At 35.1% G+C, this 24,526-nt stretch overlaps 4 protein-coding genes across 5 annotated transcripts; 1 reads left to right on the top strand and 3 right to left on the bottom strand.

Moving 5' to 3' along the window:
* The first annotated feature begins 4,575 nt into the window (after positions 1-4,575).
* Positions 4,576-6,678, top strand: LOC133873073 (protein EARLY RESPONSIVE TO DEHYDRATION 15-like). Its single transcript, XM_062310792.1, has 3 exons — positions 4,576-4,732; positions 5,814-6,158; positions 6,269-6,678. The coding sequence occupies exons 2-3, from the start codon at positions 5,849-5,851 to the stop codon at positions 6,427-6,429; spliced, it is 471 nt and encodes a 156-aa protein (XP_062166776.1). The 5' UTR covers positions 4,576-4,732; positions 5,814-5,848; the 3' UTR covers positions 6,430-6,678.
* Positions 6,679-8,505: 1,827 nt separating this feature from the next.
* LOC133872197 (uncharacterized) lies at positions 8,506-11,980 on the bottom strand. Its single transcript, XM_062309640.1, has 2 exons — positions 9,699-11,980; positions 8,506-8,635 (listed from the first exon to the last, which is right to left on the bottom strand). The coding sequence occupies exon 1, from the start codon at positions 11,746-11,748 to the stop codon at positions 9,712-9,714; it is 2,037 nt and encodes a 678-aa protein (XP_062165624.1). The 5' UTR covers positions 11,749-11,980; the 3' UTR covers positions 8,506-8,635; positions 9,699-9,711.
* A 1,437-nt stretch (positions 11,981-13,417) lies between these two features.
* On the bottom strand, positions 13,418-14,685 carry LOC133872198 (protein EARLY RESPONSIVE TO DEHYDRATION 15-like). Of its 2 annotated transcripts, none has more exons than XM_062309641.1 (3): positions 14,573-14,685; positions 13,761-14,118; positions 13,418-13,667 (listed from the first exon to the last, which is right to left on the bottom strand). In XM_062309641.1, the coding sequence occupies exons 2-3, from the start codon at positions 14,074-14,076 to the stop codon at positions 13,621-13,623; spliced, it is 363 nt and encodes a 120-aa protein (XP_062165625.1). In that variant the 5' UTR covers positions 14,077-14,118; positions 14,573-14,685; the 3' UTR covers positions 13,418-13,620. The 2 variants fall into 2 exon arrangements, with proteins under 2 accessions (XP_062165625.1, XP_062165626.1); XM_062309642.1 differs by having other exon boundaries at positions 13,761-14,135; positions 14,573-14,652.
* Positions 14,686-16,288: 1,603 nt separating this feature from the next.
* LOC133873737 (GTP-binding protein BRASSINAZOLE INSENSITIVE PALE GREEN 2, chloroplastic) lies at positions 16,289-22,903 on the bottom strand. The gene is made up of 4 exons (XM_062311486.1): positions 22,681-22,903; positions 21,228-22,585; positions 20,179-20,346; positions 16,289-17,214 (listed from the first exon to the last, which is right to left on the bottom strand). The coding sequence occupies exons 1-4, from the start codon at positions 22,796-22,798 to the stop codon at positions 16,861-16,863; spliced, it is 1,998 nt and encodes a 665-aa protein (XP_062167470.1). The 5' UTR covers positions 22,799-22,903; the 3' UTR covers positions 16,289-16,860.
* Between the last annotated feature and the right edge of the window lie 1,623 nt (positions 22,904-24,526).

Here is a 24,526-nt window from a genome sequence, read left to right on the forward strand (position 1 = left end):
CCGTATAGGTGTCAATTTGGTCTTTACTCATTGCATTGTGATAAATCAAATCTTCTGTAAAATCTAAACAGATATATAGTCAACTGATATGCATGTGACTCTCCACTAAATCATCAATAATAATGAAATGACATTATTTATCCCTTACCTCTCTAATTTACATTATAAAATAATATTTTATTTCTATAGCACTCTCTTCTCCTCACTCACAAATTCACAATCATTGATTGCTACTTTAAGTGCAAAAATTAAGGCCATCCCATCATTCTTCCAATCTTTTCCAATATTTTTTCGTTATTCATCATCTATAATTTGTCTTGTTTATTTTTTTGTCCACACTGCTTAATCGACAAATAAATGATTACCGTGACGTATTTTAAATAATTAATATATTTTTTTAAGTGATTAATTTGTAAATTCACTTAAAATACGTAATGTCAACGGGTATGAAATAAGTATAGTATAATAAATAAGTGTGAAAGATGACGTTATTTTAATTTTTAAACAGAAAGATTCATAAATTTATGTTGCACTACCAATTAAAAATAAAAGGGAAAAATATATATATTTTCTTCAAACTACTACTCAATTGTCCATGTCAAGCTACCAATTGTGTCAATTTTGCCCGATAAACTACCAAAAAAATGCTAATGTCCCCCATAAGACCAACAAAAAGACAAAAATAACCTTAATTTACTTTCTTCAATAAGACAAAAATGTTCTTATAAATTTGAAAAAAATAAAAACTAATATTAAAAACTAAAAACTAAAAAAATATTTAAAAAAAAAAAAGAAAAAAAAAAAGAAAAAACAAAAACAAAAACAAAACAAAAGACGGAAAATTAAAAGGAAAAAGAAAAAGAATGATTTTTTTCAAAAAACAAAAAAAGGAAACAAAAACCAGTTTTTATTTTTTTTAAAAAAATTAATAATTTTATAAAATGTATTTTTGTCATTAAGGGAAACATTGACATTCTTGGTAATATAAGGGATGAACATTGACACAATTGATAGTTTGAGAGCACATTGACAATGAAACGGTAATTCGAAGGAGTTATGAGTACTTTTCCCAAAATAAAATTATGACTTACTAAAAAAAAAAAAACATCATTTACATTTTATAGAAAATTTTAGTTGAAGAGTTGATTTGTTATAAATACAATGTGGAGGGACTAAATTGTTCAAGTTAAAAGTAGAAGGACTAAATTAATACTTACATGAAAGTCAAGGGTGATATTTGTATATTTTTGCCAAAACTTTTATTGAGATCTTTACTCGTAAATGGTAAGCCACGTAATCAAGAGAAATTTACTATTTTACTATAGACGCCAAAATATGGGCGGCCATGTTGGAAATACCGCACCATTTTTAGCCATTAATATATACATAACACGATAGCCACTCCATATTAATAACATAATATAATTGATTTGGAAAAGGCAAAAGGGATTTCCAATGTGAATAGTGTTGGCCACAAAAACCAAATTTTCTTACCTCAGGCCTCTTGCCTTTTCAGCTAAAAATGCCAACTTTTTTTACTAAATTTATAATATACTTAAAAAAATATATATATTCTAAGGTGATGTGACGAAAAGGTTGACGTGACATTAACAGAAGTTACAAAAATGAACGAAAAACTCACAAAATGACCGATTTCAAATATACGAAAAACTTAAGTAGCAAAAGTTAATTTTTTTAAAATAAGACCAATTTCAAATCGTACATTGACTTAGAGATTTATTGTACATTTAGGGTGTGTTTGAGATTGCGATTTTGTAGACAATAAGTGCGATTTTAAACCAAATCGCAGAACATAAATCGTTTGGGAACTGTGTTTTTAAAAATTGCGATTTGAAAACGCAGAAAATCTGTTTTTTCAAATCACAGATAAGATGGTGCTTTTTTGAAAACGCATAATTTTAAAGGTAAATTCGCGATTTTAAAGGCTAAATTGCGATTTTGCCAAACACTTAACTACGTTTTTAAAAATCACTTTTTTCAAATCGCACATTTTAAAATCGTTATTTTAAATCGCACTTTTTGAAATCGCAAACCCAAACAGACCCTTACTTTAAAAATAATATACTGAACTAGATAACAATTCATATATATATATATATAGTAAATAATTAGAATTAAAAGTTAGACCATTTATGTTGAATATTATATTAAAAGAATAATAAAAGCAATTGATTAGTGACTGAATTATTGCTAAAAGTGGATCCCACATTTCGGCCTTAAATATGATTATGATAAGGAAGTATGATTAGGATGTGTCTCTTTTGGTAGGCATGATAAATGTGGACGTATCATTCCCTTACACATCCCGGTTAAGCTGGCCAACCAACAAGCCCATGTGAAAAACGCGCATAATCAGGTATGGTTGCACCAAAACTGGCCCCACCATACGAAGATAAGACTGAAATTTGGCGAAATGCTATTGGCAATTCATTAAATAAATACTTACCTCGTCCCTAGATTAGCTTCTCCTCCATACAAAAGTCAATATTAGCGCACATGCTTGGGGCCCACGACATGATTCAATTAATTTGCCATGTCAGCGTACAGAAATAGATATTAACTGGAACGTGACGGGAAATGATATTTTGCGACCTAATTATTAATACAATTATTAAAAAAAACATAAAATTAAGCATCAACCCATTTACATGATTTTATAATTTTTTATTTAATAAAAAAATAAAAGGTCAATACTCAATAATTATATCATGGGGTGATAATACATCATATCTTGTAATGTGACATGTATACATTATTAGATAAAATAAAATAAAATATTAACTGTAAAATAAGATATTAGGTGAAAAAGGTTAAAGTTTTTGTAGATTTTATAAAAACTATATTTTCTAAGAAATCTTAAAATCTTACTATTGTTTTTAAATTAAATAATTTTAATTTTGTCATTTCTATATTTATCTCCTTTAAAATAATTTTAATTCATGACGAATACCTGAATTAATAAATGCTATTAATGCTGAATTGTTATATATAATAAACACTGAAATATAAGAGTTTGAATAATTTTATTTATTTATTTTTTATAAGCAATACAATGAGACGAAGGAAACATTTGAAGGGGCAAAATTAAAAAATTAAAAAATTTGGGAGGTAAAATAAAAAAATAAAAAAAAATTAGGGAGTAAAATTTTAATTTTTTAAAAATTATAATAATAATTTTTTAAAAAATGGAAAAAGCATGGTGGCTCTGCCATGGTAGTAAGACTAGGTAGACTTCTGCCTTCAAGGACAACAACTACAGCTTTTGAGAGGCTAAAGTAAAAAAAAATAAAAATTAAGGACTTGTTTGATAAGTAATTGTGTTGTAGAATATTTGTGTGTAAAAAGTGATTGATCTAATATAAAATTTGAGTATATTTTATAGAAAAGTGAAAAAGTTTTGTTTTGTAGTGAGTTTTTTTATTTGAATAGTAATAAAATATGATATAAAAAGTGTAAAAAAAATTAAAATGTTTTTTATTTTATTTTTTTTGGAAGAAGTAAAAAGAAAAAGATGGAAAATTAGAAATGATTTCTCAAACAAACCCTAAAATTTGTTTGTTTGTTTGTTTATTTTTTTTTTTTTATTATTATTGGATTTGGACTATTGTAAAGAAGCTTATGCTCCGTTTGTTTCGACGTAAAATGGTTTCCGTCGAAAGCATTTTTCGGTGTTTGGCTCGTACGGAAAATCGTAAATATTTTTTTTATATTTTTATTCAATCATATTAACTTATAAAAATCAATTTTTATTCACAACATAAAAATATTAATGTAAAATAATATAAAAATCATCGATAACGAGATTCGGTCAATGACCGACAAGATTCTGACCATTTTTACCTGATTCCGGCTAATATAGCCAGAATTCGAGATAAAGGCCGGAATCCGAATAGTTTCGTCGGAATCTGGGATAGCCGGATTCCGGCAGTTTCGTTGGAATCCGGCTGGCTGGCCGGGAACCGGCCTCTCTGGCCAGATCGATTCGGCCAGCCGGCCTGGAACCGGCCTCTCTAGCCAGATCCGACCAGCCGGCCGGAATCCGGCTCTCTGGCCAGATCCGGCCAGATGGCCGGATTCCGGTCAGATTGGTCGCCCGAATCTGGCTGACCGGATTCTGGCGAAGGTGGCCGGATTCCGTCGCCAGATTCCGACGACATTAACCGGATGTTGTCGGATTCCGATACCGGCAATATTTCGATGGTGGTCGGCTGCTTGAATGTGAAGGTCGACTGTGCCGTTGAAAATAGATTGACTGCATCTGGCGTATTCGGAAAACAATTTACGCTTTTAAAAAGCGTAAATCATTTTTTGAAATTTAATAAGCATTTTTGGTCAAACAGAAATTATTTTTCGGTTGACTATTATTTTCGCCCCTACCAAACACTAAAAAATATCGAAATCATTTTTCAGAAATCATTTTACGCCGAAACAAGCATTATAAACGAAACTACAGAAAGTCAAAGTCAACAAAGAACAACAGCCAATAAGTGAAGCGATGACCGGCGCTGACTCGGCAGGCCATACAGTCCATATTAGTGAGCTATGTTCGGCACCGAACCTAAGACGCGTATCTCCGAGCCAACGAGGCTCGGTCTGCCCGCCCTATATATATCACCCCAAACCTCACGCTGTACACGCATCTTTCGCTGAACGGTCGGAACCAAAAGCTTCGATTGAACGAAAAGGCAGAGAGAGTTTGTTGGATCTGAAGGTAACGGTAACAATGATCTCTCTCAGTTTCAGATCTGTTCCGTACGAATATATTTATGATTTGCGTGTGTGTTTTTGATTCACGGATGTGGTGGAATTTGAAGAATTTTGAGCTTTTGTTTGGTTGCTGAGAAAGCGAAGAAAAAGAATTGGAAAATGGAAATTGGTGCTTCTTCTTTTTTGTTGGTTAAACCTTTACGGTTTCGCTTTCATTTAATAAATATGAAAATTTCATACAAATATAACCGAGTTTTTGCGGTTTTTTTTTTTGGATTTTTATTAAATTATAAAAATGATTAATTATTATGAAGATGTTTCTTTTGTTTTTTGGTATTATATTTCATTCAGCTGTGTGATCTGATGGAAGTTGTTGACTTTTTGAACAATATTTGATTTTCAGGAATGATAAATTTCGTTAACATCTTGGATATTTAATTATTTTTGAACATCTTGGTATCTGATTGTGATTTTTTCAATTTTAGTCGGTTGGTGTTGTTGAAGTTCATACTCGTGCTTCATCTGTTTTTTATATATTTTCTTTTTTAAAAATAAAAATAAAAATTCATCTGTGCTTTTGAATTATATATGTATCTCAATTTGCATAATTTTTTTTTTTTTTTTTTTGACCTTTTTTGTTTTAAAAATGTTTTTTTTAAAGCTCTAAATTCTCGGGCTTCTGATTTTCTTCTTGTGGGCATGAATTGTGTGGGAAGAAGATACTATGATTTGTGGTTGAATGAGTGATTTGGTGCTTCCTCGGGAACTATTTGTGTTTACCATGAAGCCCTGATTAGTGAATGGTCGATGGTACTGGTCAATGAAGTTGAATTTATGGTTGATGAATTTGTAACTTTTGGGATTTCAATGTTGAGAAATGGTTTGAGAATGCGATGAACGATTACCCCTTATGAGGTTTTAGTTTCAGGATTTGAGATTTATCATTAATGATCACTGATCAAGAACTGTTTCTCTCTTTTCTTATTTCCCTGGCTATATCTCTAAGAAGAACTGTTTCTCTCTTTTCTGTTTGTGGTCTATGTTTCTTGATTTTGTAGTAATACTCTGCTGACTTTGAAGTACAGGTAAAAGAAGCAAAGGCTTGGAGGTGATTGAAAACATGGCACTGGTTTCAGGAGGAAGGTCAACATTGAACCCCAACGCCCCTCTCTTCATTCCTGCTGCTTTCCGGCAAGTGGAGGATTTCTCTCCAGAATGGTGGCAACTGGTCACAACCTCAACATGGTACCATGACTATTGGCTCAGCCAGCACCAGGGTGAGGATGGTTTCTATGAAAATGGTGAAGATGACTTTGATGGCGTCAATGTTGCTGATTTGCTGCCAGAGACTTTTGAATTTGATGATGGTGATGATTTTTCAAACATGGAAACTCAGTTTGAGGAGTTTCTCCAATTTTCTGAAAATAAAGGTGTGCACATATTGTATGTAACATAGCAATTGAAATTTCTTGTACCATTGGAAAATCCCATTGGAGCATTTGACTTAGTTGTTTTACCATTTCTTGATTTGGAATGATAGGTTTGGAAATGAACGCTGCGGCAGTGATGAAGAATCTGAAATCTTTGGAGGAAAGGGATCATCATCCCAAGTCCCCAATTGTACCTGCAAAATATGCAGAGAAGCCGGGTAAGAGCATGAACCCAAAATGCAGCCCCCGCCGCATCCAGCAGCCCCGCTGAACGAAGCAAAGCTTGCTTTGACTTTAGCGTGTAGCTTATCTAGCATCTCAGCAAAGTAACATCTAGCTTTTCGCTTTCAGCAACTTTCTGTATAGAGCAAGGTTGCAACTCTTGCATCGATCCTTGTTCATTCTCATGTATTTGTTCAGTTTACAGTCAGCTTACCAAACAAATCCTTTGAAAAAAAAAAAATGTAAAAATCTTCACAAATGGACAAAAAAAAAAAAAGTGGTTCTGTTTATCAGGAAATGGAATTGTTCACTGCTCTTGCATTGTGTTTAAATTCTCAAGCTAAAGCTCCTTCAAATCTTTCCATATCCTCCCTTAAAGGGAGGTAGATATCAAATTGTTTATATCTTGTCATATTCATATCATTTGTTTAATCCCAAGCAGTAGCTGATTCAGTTGAGGACCGAGCCTTATTATGAAGCGAAAGTCGTTGGTTTGAATCTCCAATTCCTCTCTCCTTGGACCAAAAAACTTATAAAAAAAATATTCATATCATTGGTCAATTTGGTCTGGCGATTAAAGAAGCAAAATCTCATTTTGGTTTCAACCTTGGTAGGCTAATTTTCAGTGTTTGAAACTTTTCGGCACGAATGAAGTTTGAATCTCTTGCTCATAACTAGGGTTGGTAAGCTTGGTCAGGCCAATCTTAGTCTGCATTTCAATATTTAGCTTTCACCCAGTTCAACATCTTGGATCCACCAACTTTAGGGTTCTCTTCAGCAGAAGTAAAGGCCAATGTCTGTTGGTTAGGAAAGAGAAAGGGCCAATGTCTGTTCAGAAAAGAGGAGAAGGGGATATGAAGATATGATGCACATTGCATGGAAAGGATGAAAAGGAACTAATGAAGATATTGATTCTCAATTCAATATCGCAATCTGGCTTCAAAAGACGTGCAAAACTCGTAGACCATTCGGAGTTGGAATTCTTGAGTCTCTTTTTTCGGAATCCTGGAATTTCTGAGTTCTCATGAACATTGCTTCCAGGTTGTAGTTTATGCTTGTTAAAAAAACCTATCAGAAAGGACTTCCCACAAATTTTTAGTTCCTACCCTTTTGCCGTACAAATCGAGTGCTACTTTAGAGTACTAATCCATATCAATAAAATGAGGGATAAATGCACTATTGGTCTCTAGGGCTGGCTTAAATTACAAATGACTATATGGTACGAAAAGTTTATGGGGGGTTCTTGAGGTAAACTATAATTTCGAATCACTTTCTGAACTCATTTTCCGTCCACGAAGTTCATAGATTCCGTTAGTTACCACGTCATACCCAATAAGAAATCGACACGTGTCCATTACAATAAAAAATATAAATAAATAAAACTTAAAAATTATTCTCTTTTTTTAAAAAATAAAAAAATAAAAAATAGTGAAGAGGTGACGCGCATATTTTTTTATTGTTATGGACACGTGTTGATTTTCTATTGGGTATGACATAGCAAACTAAGGAATTCTGTGAACTTAGTGGACAGAAAACGGGTTCAGGGAGTGATTCGTAATTATTGTTTACCACAAGGACCCTCCATAAACTTTTTGTACTACAAAAAATAATTTGTAATTTAAGCCAATCTCATGAATTAATGGTACAATTATCCCATAATATGAAATGACAACACTTCACCGTTTCAATAAAGAATTCATTTTAAGGTCAAAATTTTGTCTTGTTGCATATATAGTAATCGGTGGACATGGTACTAGTTGTTTTGGGGCTTCATTCAACAATAAAGGAGAGGAGTGGGAGAACGAAAAATGGAGTGAAGGGAAAATATATATATATATATATATATATATATATATATATATATATATATATATATATATATATATATATTAATCTGGAACTCAAAATTTCCCACAGCATGTTCTTGTGCATTTTTCTCATTGTTGCTCGATGCGGCAATTTTTTATTTTTTATTTTTGGCAAAAAGTGCAAAATCAATTTTTGAAGCCATATATTTTTTTTTCTACGATCAGATTTTGTCAATTAAATTAACAGATTCTGTTAGTATACGATAACGCTCAAGATTCATAGCATTTTCATTAGATATATTACAAAATTTCCATACACTAGTGCCTTCAAATGACATGTCTAAACTCTGAAGGATGTCCTTCAAATTACATGATTTCACAATCAAATCGAGACTGTATGATGAAAATGTAAGAACAGAGTTGACCCAAAGCTCTTGCAGCCAACACCTAAACAAGCAACAACAGACTTTACAACCAGAAAAACTAAGCTTTAATTTCTATATAATAGAGTATCAAAATATGTAATTAAGCATTTACACTAGCTATCAGCTTAAGTATATTAAGTGGTAGTTCTGGTATTCTTCCAAGAATCAAAACATGAACTTAGAGCAAGCCCCCATTGGGAAAGAAAAAGAAAACAAAGAATGGTGGTACTATACGTGAAGCAATCAAATCCATAGAAACCATGGGAGAGAGGAAAACCAGAAAAATAGATGCAGAATATGGGCAAGAAAGCAATATTATATTTTGAATAAAAAAAAATGAATCCAAAATTCTAAAAAGCAATATATGGCAACAGAATACTCGGAAAAATTCTTCATTGGGCTTCTAAGTGGGAACAGGAATTGAAACCGAAAGGAAAGAAATTTCAAAGAGATGTTACATGAAATGCAGTTAAAAAGGTAATACATATGGAGATTTTTGTTTCTTTTTAATGAAATAAAAGTATTAAACAAGAAGGTCAAATTGATCAGATTCCCATACCACATAAATAAAAAAGAAAAACATATCTCCATATCAAAATTGCATCAAATATTTTTTTCTATGAAAGAATGAATTTTACCAAAACACTCCAGTTTGACACAAACTGGAACCTTTTTACAACCCTCAGTGTGAACTCTTAACACAATTATGCAGACAAATACACTGAACAAAGTTCTACAGGCCATTCTGCCATTAGTCTCTATATATATCATTCTACCATTTACACCCAAATTTGACAGCTATGTACATTCCAATTAACCAAGCATTTCAGGAACAAATTAAATTTCATCAAATATTAGTCCAATAGAAATATTGAAGCGCCCCATGCATTCATTTTCCTCCCACAAAAACCAGCAAAGTAAAAGAAAAATATATACTTGAATGCTTTCTACTTTCCTACTTGCTGCTGAATTGACTCAAACCCTCAATACTAAACAGTGAATTCACAACAAAGTTGTACCAACAGAGAGAGTATATGCATCATATATGGAGTAAATTTCTCAATTAAAAATTCCTAGTTTTTCACCTTGCATTAAATCTCAATCATATACAGCAAGCTTCTTGTACTCTTCACCAGAGAGGGCTAATTCCATCACATCCTCAGGAGTCTGAATCCTACCTTCATCCAAGAAGATAGTCAACATATTCTTTGAAAACCCACTCACAAGCGCCACCCCACTCTGCCTCGCAACAACTGGAACTGAAGACGAGTGCCGAAGGTTCCAAAACACAATCTCCGGCACTCTGTTGTATCCTTTCTCCCGGAACTTCCTCTGTATAACTTGATAATCTGTTTCCCATGAATTCGAACCGCACGCCTGATCAAATTCCATATCACTGAAAACAAATACCCTCTTGATCAGTTGGTCTTCTGTCAGCTTGCCCTCCACCGCAACTTGCAACATTTGGTCAAAAACTTTCTGAAAGTCTGTATTATAACCCCACTCCATCTTCGTTATGAATTCAATCTTGGCCAAAAGAGAATCCCCCTTAATCAAATGAAGCTGAGGATTCGCACTAAACGTAATCACTTTCCCCTTCCAAGGCTCTTCACTGAGCTCCGAAACTAAAAGCCCCAGCGCCACGCACACGTCCATCGGAGTCCCATTCATACTCCCAGAAACATCACAAACCGCAATGCAATTCTTGAGCCTCCCTTTCTTGGCAACATCATCCACCATTCTTTCCCACTGAAGCTCCGCCACCTCATCACCAACCTCATGATCACCATCCTCATGATCACTATCCTCATCATAATAATCCAGATGACCATACCGCAGCGACTCGATAATCTCGTGGGGAAGCAATGCCCCAGCGGCAATCTTAGCCTTCCCACTCTTCACCTTCTCAAGATATTCCCCAAACCTCTCCTTATCGTGCTTCTTAAACTGCCACTTGTAAGTCTTCATGGCCACCGAAGCAACCCTGTCATACGGCAACGCGTTCCACTCATTGGCGGTCATGTAGACCTCCGGCAACTGCAACGCCTTATGCAACGGAGCAAGAACTTGTTTCCTCAATCTATCTCTAACCCTGTACACATAATGCGCCTCCTCGATTCCCTCGTACTCTTCTCTCGGGAAAACCCGCCTCGCGATCCCTTCGCAGATCAACAACGACTTGTCGTACGACGAATCGATCGTTGGGCACCATTTACCAGCAAGACTAATCTTATGAACCTCCCCACGACCCAAAAACGCCAAGTCCGATTTCAAAAGCTCTGCAAACAAATCGCAAACGCAATCGAAAAGGAACCGGTAATCAGAGTCGTTGTTATACCTATCCAAAGCCTTTGCAGCCATAGAAATCAGCCTCTCTTTCCTCAAATCCTTAGCTTTCTCCTTATCCACATACTTCGATATCTTCTTCTCCCTCGAAGCAACCCTCCTCTTCCCCTTACCACCTCCTCTCTTAAATTTCACGGACTTCGTTTCCGGGAAAAAACTTGCCCTTCGCCGGTTAAAACGTGCACATCTCCGTTCAATTTTTTTCATCAACTTCTTATTCTCCCAGGCTTGCTTTGCAAGTTCTCGGACCTTGGGGCCTTCGAGAAGCCGATAGAGAATCTCGGGCAAGTCTTTGAGATACCCGAAATCGGCAAGTGCCTTGACATTGAGAGCCAAGGTTTTAGGGTGGGTTTTGTGGAGCCAAAGAGCAGAGGTGTAGAACCCTTTTTTATCGGACTTCCCGGTGCCTCTCACGCCCCTGAGATTGCAGATCAGCTTCAGGGTAGTCAAGGCGTCGTGGGCCCAGGCCAGAGGGAGCTGTTGGATCAGATACTCCGACGGAGTATCGGGCACCACTTGGAAGAAGAAGTCCAGGCAGGGGTTTCCGGTCGACAAAAACGTCGGAGAGAAGTTTTCCGTCCGACCCATCGTATATAGGTATCCATAGGAACCACCGTCATCATCGTCGTTAAGTAGTTTTCCGGTGAGATGGAGATCGTTGATTCGGGATACTATAGAGCCAACACTGGCGTTTTGTGTGGAAGAGCGGTATCCAGCGGCCGGTGGACCTAGGAGTCGTCCAGCAGAAGCCATTGTTGAATTGGGACGTAGAGTCGCAGACCTCTCCATATATAACGGATTAACGGTGTAGGGTTTTGGAGGCACGTATTAACGCATTAACGCTGCAGGGTTTTGGAGCCTGGAGGCGGGGAGTTTAATACCCTGTGGTTTTTACATATTAGAGATTCATTGCTTTCTCACATTCATTGGCTAACAGGATTGGCATTTTTCTTTTTGGGGTACGTGGCAGGTAGTGGTGGTTTGTGTTTGAGGGTTGGGATGCAGGCGATAACCTCTGTGTTTCTTGTCGGGCACGGTCATTGATATTGTAGAGTTTTTCTGATATAATATTTATCGTTTTTCTTCAGCTAAATAATGAGGTGATAAATAGAGATAAATATGGTAAATAATCAAATGATAAACACTGTTATGCGAAAATCTCTACCTTAATATATGCAGGTACTCTTTGTTCAAAATCTCTACCACGTAATTGAATTTTAAATATATATATATATATATATATATATATATATATATATATATATATATATATATCTTCTAGAATAATTAAGAATTCTCAAAAATATATATATATTCGGTGCCTGGATTTCGGGGTAACATTTATACCAGTTTCCATAACTGATTATATTCTCCGCTAACAAAATCCGACAAATTATTTTCAGTGTTTATATGGAAGTAATGGCCTAATTAATTAATTAGCAAATCATAAATGTTGCCCAGCTCCACCCAGTTCTTCAATTCGTGTGCTACAAGGAAAGTCATTATATTAAATATATCCTCACCTAATTGTTTTTGTTCTTTTTTTTTTTTTTTAAGAAAAAAAAAAGTAAATATAATTTTTTCAAACTATTAACTATGTCAATTTATCTGCCTAAACTAACGAAAAATATCAATGTCATTCCTAATAATAAAAATACTCTTCATAAAATTATTAATTTCTTTCTAAAAAAAATTAAAAGAAATCTAAAATAAAAAATAAAAACTGGTTTTTCTTTTTCTTTTTCGTTTGCTTTTTTTCTTTTTATAATTTTCAGTAATTTTTTTTGATTGTTCTTTCGTTTTTTTAGTTTTCCCTCTCTTTTTTTTTTCGTTTTTATTTAATTTGTTTTTTAAAAAGTTATTTTTTTAGTTTTTAGTTATTTTTTTCAAATTTATAAAGACATTTTTGTCTTATTGAAAAAAATTAAAGTCATTTTTGTTATTTTGTTGGTTTTAGGGGACATTGACATGTTTTAGTAGTTTGAAAAAGGACATCAACACAATTAGTAGTTTGGAGGGACATTAACAACTGAGTAATAGTTTGAAGAGACAAATATGTGAATTAAAAATGTAATTTTTAAAAACACAGTTAAACATTTAGCTTTTAAAGTCGCACTTTAGCATATAAAATTGTACGTTCTAAACAAAAAAATATCACCTTACCTGAGATTATTTAAAAAAAAAAACAGCAATTCCAAATTATTATTTTTGGCGATTGGATTAAAAATAGCTCTTTTTCTTTACGAAATCGCAATAACAAATGCAACTTACATCAACAGTCGAAAACTCCAACGATCTAAATCCAAATGCGATTTTGCTTCTTTAATCACCAGACCAATGATATATGAATATGAAAAGAAGATATAAACAATTGAGAAATGGAGATCTACCCCGCCCCCCCTTTGAGGAAGGAAATGGAAAGATTTGAAGGAGCTGTAGCTTGAGAATCTAAACACAATGTAAGAGCAATAAACAATTCCATTTCCTGACGAACAGAAGCTCTTTTTTCTTTCTTTTTTCATTAGTGAAGTTTTTTACATTTTCTTTTCCAAAATGATTTTTGTCTGGTAAGCTAACAGTAAACTGAACAAATTACACGAGAATGAGCAAGCTAGGATCAATGCAAGAGTTGCAGAAAGCGAAAAGGTAGAAGTTGTCAAGTTACTTGGGATGATCCCTTTCCTCCAAAGATTTCTGATTCTTCATCACTGCAAATCAAAATATGGTAAAAAAAAAAACTAAGTCAAATGCTCTAATGGGATTTTTTTCAATTGCAATGTTACATACAAATACATGCACACCTTTATTTTCAGAAAATTGGAGAAACTCCTCAAACTGAGTTTCCATGTTTGAAAAATCATCACCATCATCATCAAATTCGAAAGCCTCTGGCAGCAAATCAGCAAGATTGACGCCATTAATGTCATCCTGATCACCATTTTCATAGAAACCATCCTCACCCTGGTGCTGGCTGAGCCAATAGTCATGGTACGATGTTGAGGTTGTGACCAGTTGCCACCATTCCGGAGAGAAATCCTCCACTCGCCGGAAAGCAGCAGGAATGAAGAGAGGGGCGTTGGGGTTCAGTGTTGACCTTCCTCCTGAAACCAGTGCCATGTTTTCAAATCACCTCCAAGCCTCTTTGCTTCTTTCTTTTACCTGAATGCAGAATATTACTATAAAATAAATAAATAAAATCATTTTTATGCAAATTGGGGGATACATATAGAATTCAAAAACACAGATGAAGCACGAGTATGATCTTCAACAACGCCAACCGACTAAAATTGAAAAAATCACAATCACATACCAATTCCATCAGATCGCACAGCTGAATGAAAATATAATACCAAAAAACAAAAGAAACATCTTCATAATAATTAATTATTTTTATTCCAAAAAAAAAAAACCAGCAAAAACTCGGTTATATTCGCCCTGAAAATCAAATGAAAATTTCAATTTTCCGATTCTTTTCCTTTGCTTTCTCAGCAACCAAACAAAAACTCAAAATTGTTCAAATCCCACCACATCCGCGAATCAAAAACACAAACAAATCACAAATTTCTTCGTGCGGAAAAGATCTGAAACTGAGAGAGATCATTGTTATCGTTACCTTCAGATCCCACAAACTCTCTCAATCTCTCTTGGTTGAATTGAAGCTCAGGGTTCCGACCATTCAGCGAAAGCTACGTGTACCGCGTGAGGATTGGGGTGAGAGAGGTCAGATATATATACTCGTTGGCTGGGGGCTACACGTTTGAGGTTTGGTGATCCGAACCAGTCACTGTACGGCCTGCCGAGTCAGCACCAATCACCGCTCCGCGTATAGGCTGTTTCTTTTTCCTACAGTTCCTTTTAGCCCAAATCCAACAAAATTATGTTATTTTTTTTATTTAAAAACAAAAAATTAACAAACAACTCAAAACATACTAATTTTTTTTACATTTACATCACATTATTATAACACTTTTTCAAACTAAAAAACAAATATACCCCTAAAACACACTAACAAACAATACATACCCGATGTATTGCATGAAAAAGGAGGAAAATGAACCGAGGCTCCATTTATTTCGGCTTAAAATATTTTTTTTGTTAGAAAATGTTTCAGGTAAAAATATTTTTTAATATTTGGCTCGGTCGAAAAATTAGCAATTATTTCTTATATTTTCATATAATCTAAGGAGTTGCGAGGAAGATAGAGATCTAATGCAATTGCTTGCAATTTGGACAAGCAATTGTGAGAGGATCTTGTAGGGCCACTTATTCGAACATGTATTCATGCAGCCCAAGACCTACTCAAGCAGGTAGACTCCATAAGGGGCCCTCTCACAATAGCTCCCCCAACATAGTGGAAGAGGTAAAAAATGGTTTACACTCGCAATATATATATATATATATATATATATATATATATATATATATATATATATATATATATATATATATATATATATATATATATATATATATATATATTTTTATTATTATTATTTTTTTTTTGTCAACTAAAAATATTTTTAAATTAACTTATATTTTATACCGCGCCAAGCACTAAAAAGAGGAAGAGGGAAACAATTTTTTTTTTTCTTGAAAAAAAAACAACACAAAAACAAAATGGATCTAGATGAACGTCTTCCAACCATCGCAACCAATGAAGGTATCGATTCACAAATTCAATACCGCAAACTGGCTTGAAAAATGGAGAAATGATAGACATGGGACATTTACTTTTTATTTAAAAAATGTATTTTAATGGAAAAAAAAATATGAAAGAATGATAAAATAGTATACTTTTTTATTAAAAAGTGACTGACAGGGCACGTTCACGGTTGAACGTCCCTGTCTATCATTTCTCCAAAAAAATTTGCAAGACTCTCAGACCATTTGGTGTTGGAATTGAGTCCTCTTGATTGAAAGCTACATTCTGGGAATCCTGGAATTCTGAGTTCTCATGAACATTGCTTCCAGGTTGCGGTTTATGCTGTTAAAAACCCTATCAAAAAGGATTGCCCACAAATTTGCAGTTTCAGTCCCTAGCCCACATGATCATATCTTTGCAAGACAGTAATAAAAGGAAATTGAAATCCCTTTAAATTAGGTTGCTTGAATTTTAGCCCAAGAAAAGGGGGCTGCGAGTGCCACTTGCCGCGGGCAGCCTAAGGCCCAGGCCACAACCCCCATGGTCTTAGGCTGCCCAAATTTCAGGGGATCCTCATCCATTAAAATGACACTATTCCCAGAATTTTGAGTAGAATTGTGCATGGTGTGAGATTTTGCTAACTTTGGTGCTTTGGAATGATACTTGATCCACAGCCAGTTACATGACTGATGAGAAAATCATTTAATCAATATCTCTAATATACACTGGCATTCATATCGTATCGTGCAATCATTCGCGTTGAATTTACAAAGATTAGCATCTCATCCAACACTAATTACACACTCTCTTCCCTTGATTTCATTGATCCATCAGTTTAACAGCAACAGTGATTTAGGTTACCACTCTTAATATGGGAAACGTTGCATCCTTAGTTGCACCCATCTGACAAAAATCTGGATGCTTTATAACATGAAGAAATGAAAGCCTAGAGAACATTTTTTTCTATCAATACCTAGGCCAGCTTTTGACAGCCTCAAGCTCAATCATGCTATTGAATGATAAAGTAACAAACTGGTTGTGGCCTTTTCTCTTAAAAGTAACATATCAATTGTGCTTTTTTTTTTTTCACCCTCTTCAATCAGGATCGGGATCTATCTCTTACTCCAAATTGCTGGAGATTCACTGCAATTGTAAGAGACCCCAATGAGACTCACTTGCTCGAGTAGGTGAGCCACAAACAGCCTCCATCGGAGCCTCTCACAATTGAAGGGTATCCATTGCAAGGGATCTTGATTCCTTCAAACAGACACATCTGAAAGAAAATCTGTACTCACCTCCTGAAGCTTTTTCTTTCTCTGAGCTTCGACTTTAATTTCGGTGCCAAGAGCAACAGATATGGCCTTTGGTAACCAAAACCCCGGTCTCTCAATAAATGGCGCTCGGTCAAGAACCAAAGGTTCTCTTAATGTAATTTCAATGCCATCATATGTCCACAATGTCAAGGTAGCTTCACCTTTGAGACCTAAAGATAACCAACCTAAACCAGCCACTGCAATGTCGATGCTATTCACATCCCAACTTGTTCCAGACACTTTGACTTCCCTCTCTTCCCATTTGCCTAATTCAGAAGCACGTTCTTCGCCAATGGGAGGCTGAGACAAGAAAATGCCAAATACAGTCATACAAACTATACCATTAATTATAAGAGCACTTGCATTTTGCAAATATATCAAAGACAAAGTAACTTCATTGTTTTCAAGGTATTCAAAGTTAAATTCCATCACCTAAAAAGAACTACACTCCCCTCTTCCCATGGAAAATAGTTATCACCAGTTGAATTTACATAAATCAAAACCTTAAGATGACATAATATATGATCAAAACCATAATATTCTTTCATCATTAGTTCTTTTTTTTTTTTAAAAAAAAAAAGCAATATTCTTTCCATCAAAGAGTATGATCTGAAAGGTAGATTCCCCCCAAGATGATGTGATTCACTTCAGATCCTCATGGTACTAGATAATAGCCATATTTGTAAAATAAGATAACTGAAACATACATATGGCCCACTTTCATCACAAGCACCCGCACATATCAATAATTTAAGATGCACTTGCCTCTAGATAACCTTTTCAAGGATACTAGATTTCAGGGTGAAGTCGTTTAGAAAACAAGGAGAGTTATAGAAGAGATATCTTGTGATTGCTCATGCACCAAATTGCTTAGAAATTGGATGCCAACATATTACTGAGCAAGACAGACAACTCGAACAATTATTTTTGAAATTATCATTTTGGAGCTCTTAATTTCTTTTATTATCTATTATTGTTACTTTTTTTGACATGATGGACCTGGACGGAAAAAATAAGTGCTCTATGTGCTTTGGAAACTAAATCCAATCTCAGCTTTTAAATGGCAATTTTCAACTACTTCGACTGTTAAGCTTTGGGCCTTTAATGACATTGTTGGTAAAACAAATTTGGAGAGCTATTTGGAAATCACGCGAAGAAAAAAAAAACATAACACACACACTTTTTTCTGTTTTTTTCCGTTTCAAATAGTGCTACAAACTCGGCAAAGAGGAAATGGGGAAAAAAATTAAAACAGAGACCCCTAAAAGGAATCCATTTTACTCCTACAGCCAAAAAAGCAAACATAAGATAATAACAATGCTCTTTACAGAAATAAATATGCATATAGGCAATAGAACAAAAGCAGCTAGAACCTTTGAAATTTTACTAACTTATCAATTTATCTCGATTAAGATGTCTCCATCCAAAATATTCTTCTATATCTCCCCTTCCTTGGGTGCGATCAAAATTTAAAAGAACAGGAATCAACATATATATAACTTCAATGCAAGACCAAGTGTGACCCAGAAGGGCCAACCCACCTGGAAATCTCACCCTACAACAAGTTGACTTCTATTATGAGAAGACCGACGTTGGACTCTTCTAATCCAATTATTAGGAACACCCAGGAAGCGTGCACTCTTCTACAATTTTAAGAAAGCATTCTAAATATTTCAAAAGATCACATGTGCTATAGGAATGCAACTTGTGTGTTATGCGGACTGGAAACCAATATAACCTAATTTGTATTCCTTTTTAGTTCTCAGACAAGAAAGGTTCGGTCTTGAAGAAAAAAATCCTGAGAATCAATTAAGATATATCCATCTTGGGATTGTAGTTGCCAATTTGTCATATACCTCTAAAGGGCTGGAAGAAGGGCATGCCTCATAAGTTGGAGAGAGGAGTTTTGAACAAGTTGACTTCAACATGAACTGCCAATTTGAGTGTATGCCCTACAACAACAACTGAGAAGAGTTCTCTTTTTGGATAGAACAGATAAGATGCCTATAGTTTTGAGTAGATTCAAGTTATGGGCCCTTTGCTAGTTTCTGGAAAGAGGTCCTGACTAGCCTGCTAGGCCTCTCTGCAAAGGCATATGAAATCCTTCCCAAAAGTCTCTCATAATTAAAGAACTTGAGCAGTTTTAGGCCTCAGTTCTCCAGCAGACACAAATTTCTATCCGTTGCATACCAACTTGAGAAGCTCCAGCCAAAATAGGTCATAAGGGTATATCCGATATTTTAATTTATGCATTTTTCCTTGATGATAATTCCACTGGAATATTAAAGATTTATGCCACATATATATAACAACAATCAATAAGCTAGACTCTTCTCTATCATCCCTGCGAGATGATAGTTGTTTTGACATGGCTGAAAGATAATTTTCTTGGGAATGTTAATATGGGTTCTCATTCTCTCATTTGCATAATTCTAGGGAGTCTATGACCATCCTGATTTGGTAAATTCCGTGGCTTTTCTATACAGTGAAAGCACTTTCTACATATATACAGTTATACAAGATTCCTCAAGTTATTGATCTTTTAAATCTATGTTGTGTCCTTCCCACTTCCAATCTTCCATATGACACCTGACCATTGCCTCCACTTCCTCCACACAATTTGCAGACATAATATCATATTTATTATCTGTTGCCTGCCTCCTCTGTAATTGTATTGTTAAATATGGTTCACCTCAATGCCTTTTCATTTGTTAATGATTTTTCTCTATGTTTCCATTTTTTTCTTTCAACTCAAATCCTCTTTGAGTTCAAGTCATCAGCTTTATGCTGCCTACGATCATATTTTCTAGTTCAAATGGCACCTCTTCCCTCCACAAGAATAGGTTGAAGGGAGTGATCATGGCTTCAAGAGCTATATGAAAGAGTTTATGCAACACTCATCAATAAGAAAATGTAATACGTACGTCCAGATCTACAATTTAACAGTTATTATTTTCCTCTTTTAAAAGAGCTATATGAAAGAGTTTCCTCTACGAGTTCCTCTCTCCCTACCTCTAGAGATAAACAGACTACTTAAAATTAGCATATATTTTGATTAATTAAGTTGCGATACATTAAGTGTTAACTCATGAAGAATGACCCAAAAATGCCATTGGCCCCAATAAGTGCCACTTGCACTTGGCACCAAATCAGCAACATAGAACCAATTAGTAATGCTATTCTTTCCCCTTTTTTTCCTCTTGGGGATGGGGATATGTGTGACACTGATAGTTATTGTATCCCATTTGGATAAAAAAATTTTACCTGCAACCTAACACCAACATGGTTTCTCCAAATCTCGTCAGCATTTTCTATCTTTCCCAAGTGTAGAGAAACATTTGGAGAAGCCCAAATTGTGACATAAATTGTTTCCACAGAAGCTTGACTAAGATCTAGCCTCATAAGACCACCAACGTGAACGGCCTGCCCAACCTGCAAACATTAAACATGCTAAGACTATCAGATCCAGTTAGGATCATATATTCTGATATAATTATCATGTTCATATTAGATTGTACAGTTCTATCCTGCTATAGACGATGAGGCCAACAGGACTGGGTACGCAAAAAGATAAAGGGGTCATATTTATCTTAAACACAAACAGAATTTTTTTATACAGCTAATTCAACTGTTTAAAATAGGAACTTATCCCCTATAGCATATATTAAAGTGCTTGAAGCAATAGACATATTAACATATTAACAGAAAAAGGAGAAAAAAAAAAGAAAAGAAAAACCCAAAAAATATTGTACGACGTCCATTTCCCATGCTTCTCTGAAACATTTTTTCACCAGGCATATTTCCCATTGCTACTAGCCTACTAAGATCAATGTAATGTGAATTCGACAAGTGCACACCAGAAACTGATATGGTGAATTCTAATAGTTTTTAGTTAAGGCACTTGAGTTGAATAAAAGGTCATCATGACTTGCTACTCCAATAAATTAAGGCCCACATATCACTTAAAAATGACTATTAAAGAAACAGAGATCAGAAGAATAAGGTCAAACTAATGTTTTTTCAAAAACCATGTTGAAAAAAATCAGTATAATCGTGACTCAATTGGAATACAGAATAGATCATATGAAACATGTACAAGCAAGTCAGATTCTTAACCAGATGTGGACAGTCGACGAGTTGTTTCACTTCTAAGTAGTTTCATCTATTAGTCTTCTATAAGCTCTTAGTTAAAATAAGTGTACAATACATACACTTTTGATAAGCGTATAATACATATATATATATATATATACAACTGTATCTATGAAGGTCTAGGTCAAGAGTATTTTGCAGAATAGTAACAAAGAACTTGCCTTCATCCTATAAGTCCGGGGTCGTAGTTCCTTCCGTATTTCCACCATCTTCTGCTCATCCCTGTTCAATCGCAAGGACATTAAATAAGGATGTAGAAGTCCTGGAGTGTCAAACATCTTAGCCTTGGCGGACAAAATCCCTCCAATTCTCAAAATGCCTAGAGTTGTTCCAGGAACTGGAGCTTCCGTGAGCTTTGTAACTTTTGCCCCTTCTTTCTTTGCAAGTGCATTGATTAGAGTAGACTTGCCAGCATTCTGAGCCCCAATTACCCACACATTCCCTCGAGGACCAGCTAATTCCTTGATGAAGGACAACAGATTCTTCACACCCAAATCCTTCCGGGAACTAACCAAATAAACCCCACTGAGCTTTGGGGCACCTCCAGCCTTAGCATGATGCCGAACCCATCTATCTAACTTAGCAGGTGGAATTTGCGATGGCAGGAGATCCACCTTTGTAGCCACAAGAACAAGCTTTGGTAACCTTTTGCCAAGCTTCAGGTCATCTTTGGCTCTTTCCAATGCCTTAAACAACGATTTTGCTGCCCGTTTCGGGAAAGAGCCATCAAAATCAACACAATCAACAACCATAACCACAACAATAGTGCTGGCATTCCCAGTGGGTTTCATTAACCGGGTAGCGATCAACCTATCAAAATCAAAATCTGGTATCAAGTTTTCAGCCGTTTGGTTCTTCACCTGCCCATAATTCCTCAGTGAATGACACCGAGCACACACTGTAACCTCTTCTTTCTCTTTCTGAGCCTCCCTAGCCATCCTCTTCTTCTCCGCTTTCGGCACCTTCTTCTTCTTCGCCTTCTCAATTGTGTCCTCGTTAATATTACCATAACCAACCCCCGCCGGGGCAAATCCATCCAAATCCAGCTTTTCCTCATCCTCGTCCTCCATTAACTTAGCTTCCAATTCATCAGAATCCCAATCAAACTCATCCCCCGTTTCCAAATCACCTTCCTCCTCATCACTCTCATCAAGTTCACCCTCAATGCCATTCACAAACCCCTCGTCTTCTTCTTCTTCATCTTCAAACCCCTCTAGCTCACTCACCATGCCCTCCTCACCCTCTGACAGCTCTGCGACTGTCACGCTCCTTTTTCTATAATGCCCAGGAAGGTCTGGGTCCTTATCTTGCATAAAGACTCCACAACCAGGACAAATAGGGCCATAGTTCTCATCCTCATCCCTTCCCTCACTCAAAACCGGGTTTCTACCACCTTTTCTCGGCGTAAATTTCCCATTAACTTTCCGAGTTGTTTCAATCGTTGTTTGGTTTTGCTTTACTGCTAAATTAACCAATGAAAGTTTCTTGCTTTGTTTTTTGTTTATCTCTATACTCAAGCCTGAGGAAAAAGCAGTGATTTTGGAAAGTGGGTTTTAATTCAAGAAGAGGAAAGTTCAAGAAAGTTAATTAAAATGGGAGAGAGTGGATTTTTACCTGTGAAAAGACGAGTTTCTGAGATTGGTTTTTCTTGTATCATGCTATTGCTGAAACGTTTCGAGCTCAGCTTGGTCGTAGTTGAAGGGAGCGTGGTCGTAGATATCAAGACAGCCATTTGTTCTAGCTGCGAGAATGGTAGTTATCTCTTTCCCTCACTGATGCACAGAGAGAGAAGACGGGGGAGAACGAGCAAGAATGCCAGGGACCGGGCTTTGCAAACGCAAGGTTTGGATTTTACTACGCTTTTTTTTTTTTTCTTTTTTCTTTCTCTCTCTCTCTCTGTGACGGCCCAATTTATCCTTACAATCATTAAAAAAAATAATTAAGACTAAACATAATATGGGAACGAAAATGTTAAATTTACAACATCAATATAATAAGGGATTTGATTCTTGCACTACACTATCACAATAACTGCACAACAAAGGTAGACCCCAGTGTGTGAGACCCACCTTCATGTGAAGGGTTGTTATGCAGTTGTTGTATTGGTGTTGATAATAAGTTCCTTATCAAAGACAAATTCAATGGAACCATCCCTCAAACAAAAATAAACAAATAAAAATCAATGGAACCAAGTTCAATTACCTAATAAATGGGCATTAAAAACATTATTCCACCCCTTAAGATTGAAAATAACTTAAATAATGATTTAGACTATATAACATAACAAAATTAATAGAATTGTACAAATTTCTTTTCAACTTTTTTTAGAATATCAACTTCTCAAATTTCTGAATCGTCTTGATCAATTAATACTTCTACCTCAAAGTATATCCAAAATTTTAAAAAGGAAATCCACTTGATACTCCCTTTTATATATCATGTTAAATCCCATACTACTACTTCTAAGCTCTACCAGTACCATAAAAAACGAAACACCAATCATGTCACCAGCACATTCACAAATGAATGGCCTTCAATCGACCCATGATTTTGTGCATCGATCAGAAAGAGAAAAATTTACAATCAACAAAGAACTCTCATGACAAGAATTTATGTTATAAACAATTTTTTTTTTTTTAAAAAAAATAAATAAAAAAAATCAAAACTAAACCTTATGTTTTCTTATAATTTTAATTTAGTTCCCAAGTTTTCAATTTCAACTTCAACGTTTAGATATTTTAAGTTTTACCTTAGTTTTAAACACATATATTTAGGTGGTTCGATTTATGGTTTACATCTACACGTCAAAGCCTTTTTCTTTGGCTACATATTTCCTTGATTCATTTGATTATAGACAAGACTCTCTTTATAGAGAAATAGTCTAAACGTTACAAATCTCTTATAGTTCTACATTAACAACAATAAATCTAATTTATCAATTTGTAACTCTTGTCTCTTAAGTGCTTGTGACTCTTGTCTCAATAGGATATTCGTCTACCTCTCCTATTAATTAGGTATCACTGTTGCATCCTCAATATTTAGAAAACAGCTAGCCGCAAGTAATTTTCTTTAGATTTTTTATTTTTTTATATGTAGTAGAAAAAAAAGGAGGCAACTATTGTAATATTTGTGGTTTCTCTTCTATTTGTAATATTGGTTACATCATTACTTACATTCATGTCATTATGTCTTCAAAAAAAAAAAAATGTCATTATGTCAAGTATTGCTTTCTGGATTGTGACAGCCAAGTGTTCGATGAAACGTCATAAAGGGTCTATGCGAAGAGTGGTGATACAATGTCACAGCTCACAGCTCAGGGCAGGCATTGGCTGAGAGGCGCGCATAAGCGCATTTGATTTCAATATTTTTTATACGTAAAAAGATCAGTCAAAGGTAGGGTTGGCAATTCGATTTATTCGTGTCGGGTTTGAGTTTATTCGGTTGATGTACCAACCCGTTT

This window comes from Alnus glutinosa, chromosome 7, assembly GCF_958979055.1.
Source record: "Alnus glutinosa chromosome 7, dhAlnGlut1.1, whole genome shotgun sequence".
NCBI lineage: Eukaryota > Viridiplantae > Streptophyta > Magnoliopsida > Fagales > Betulaceae > Alnus > Alnus glutinosa.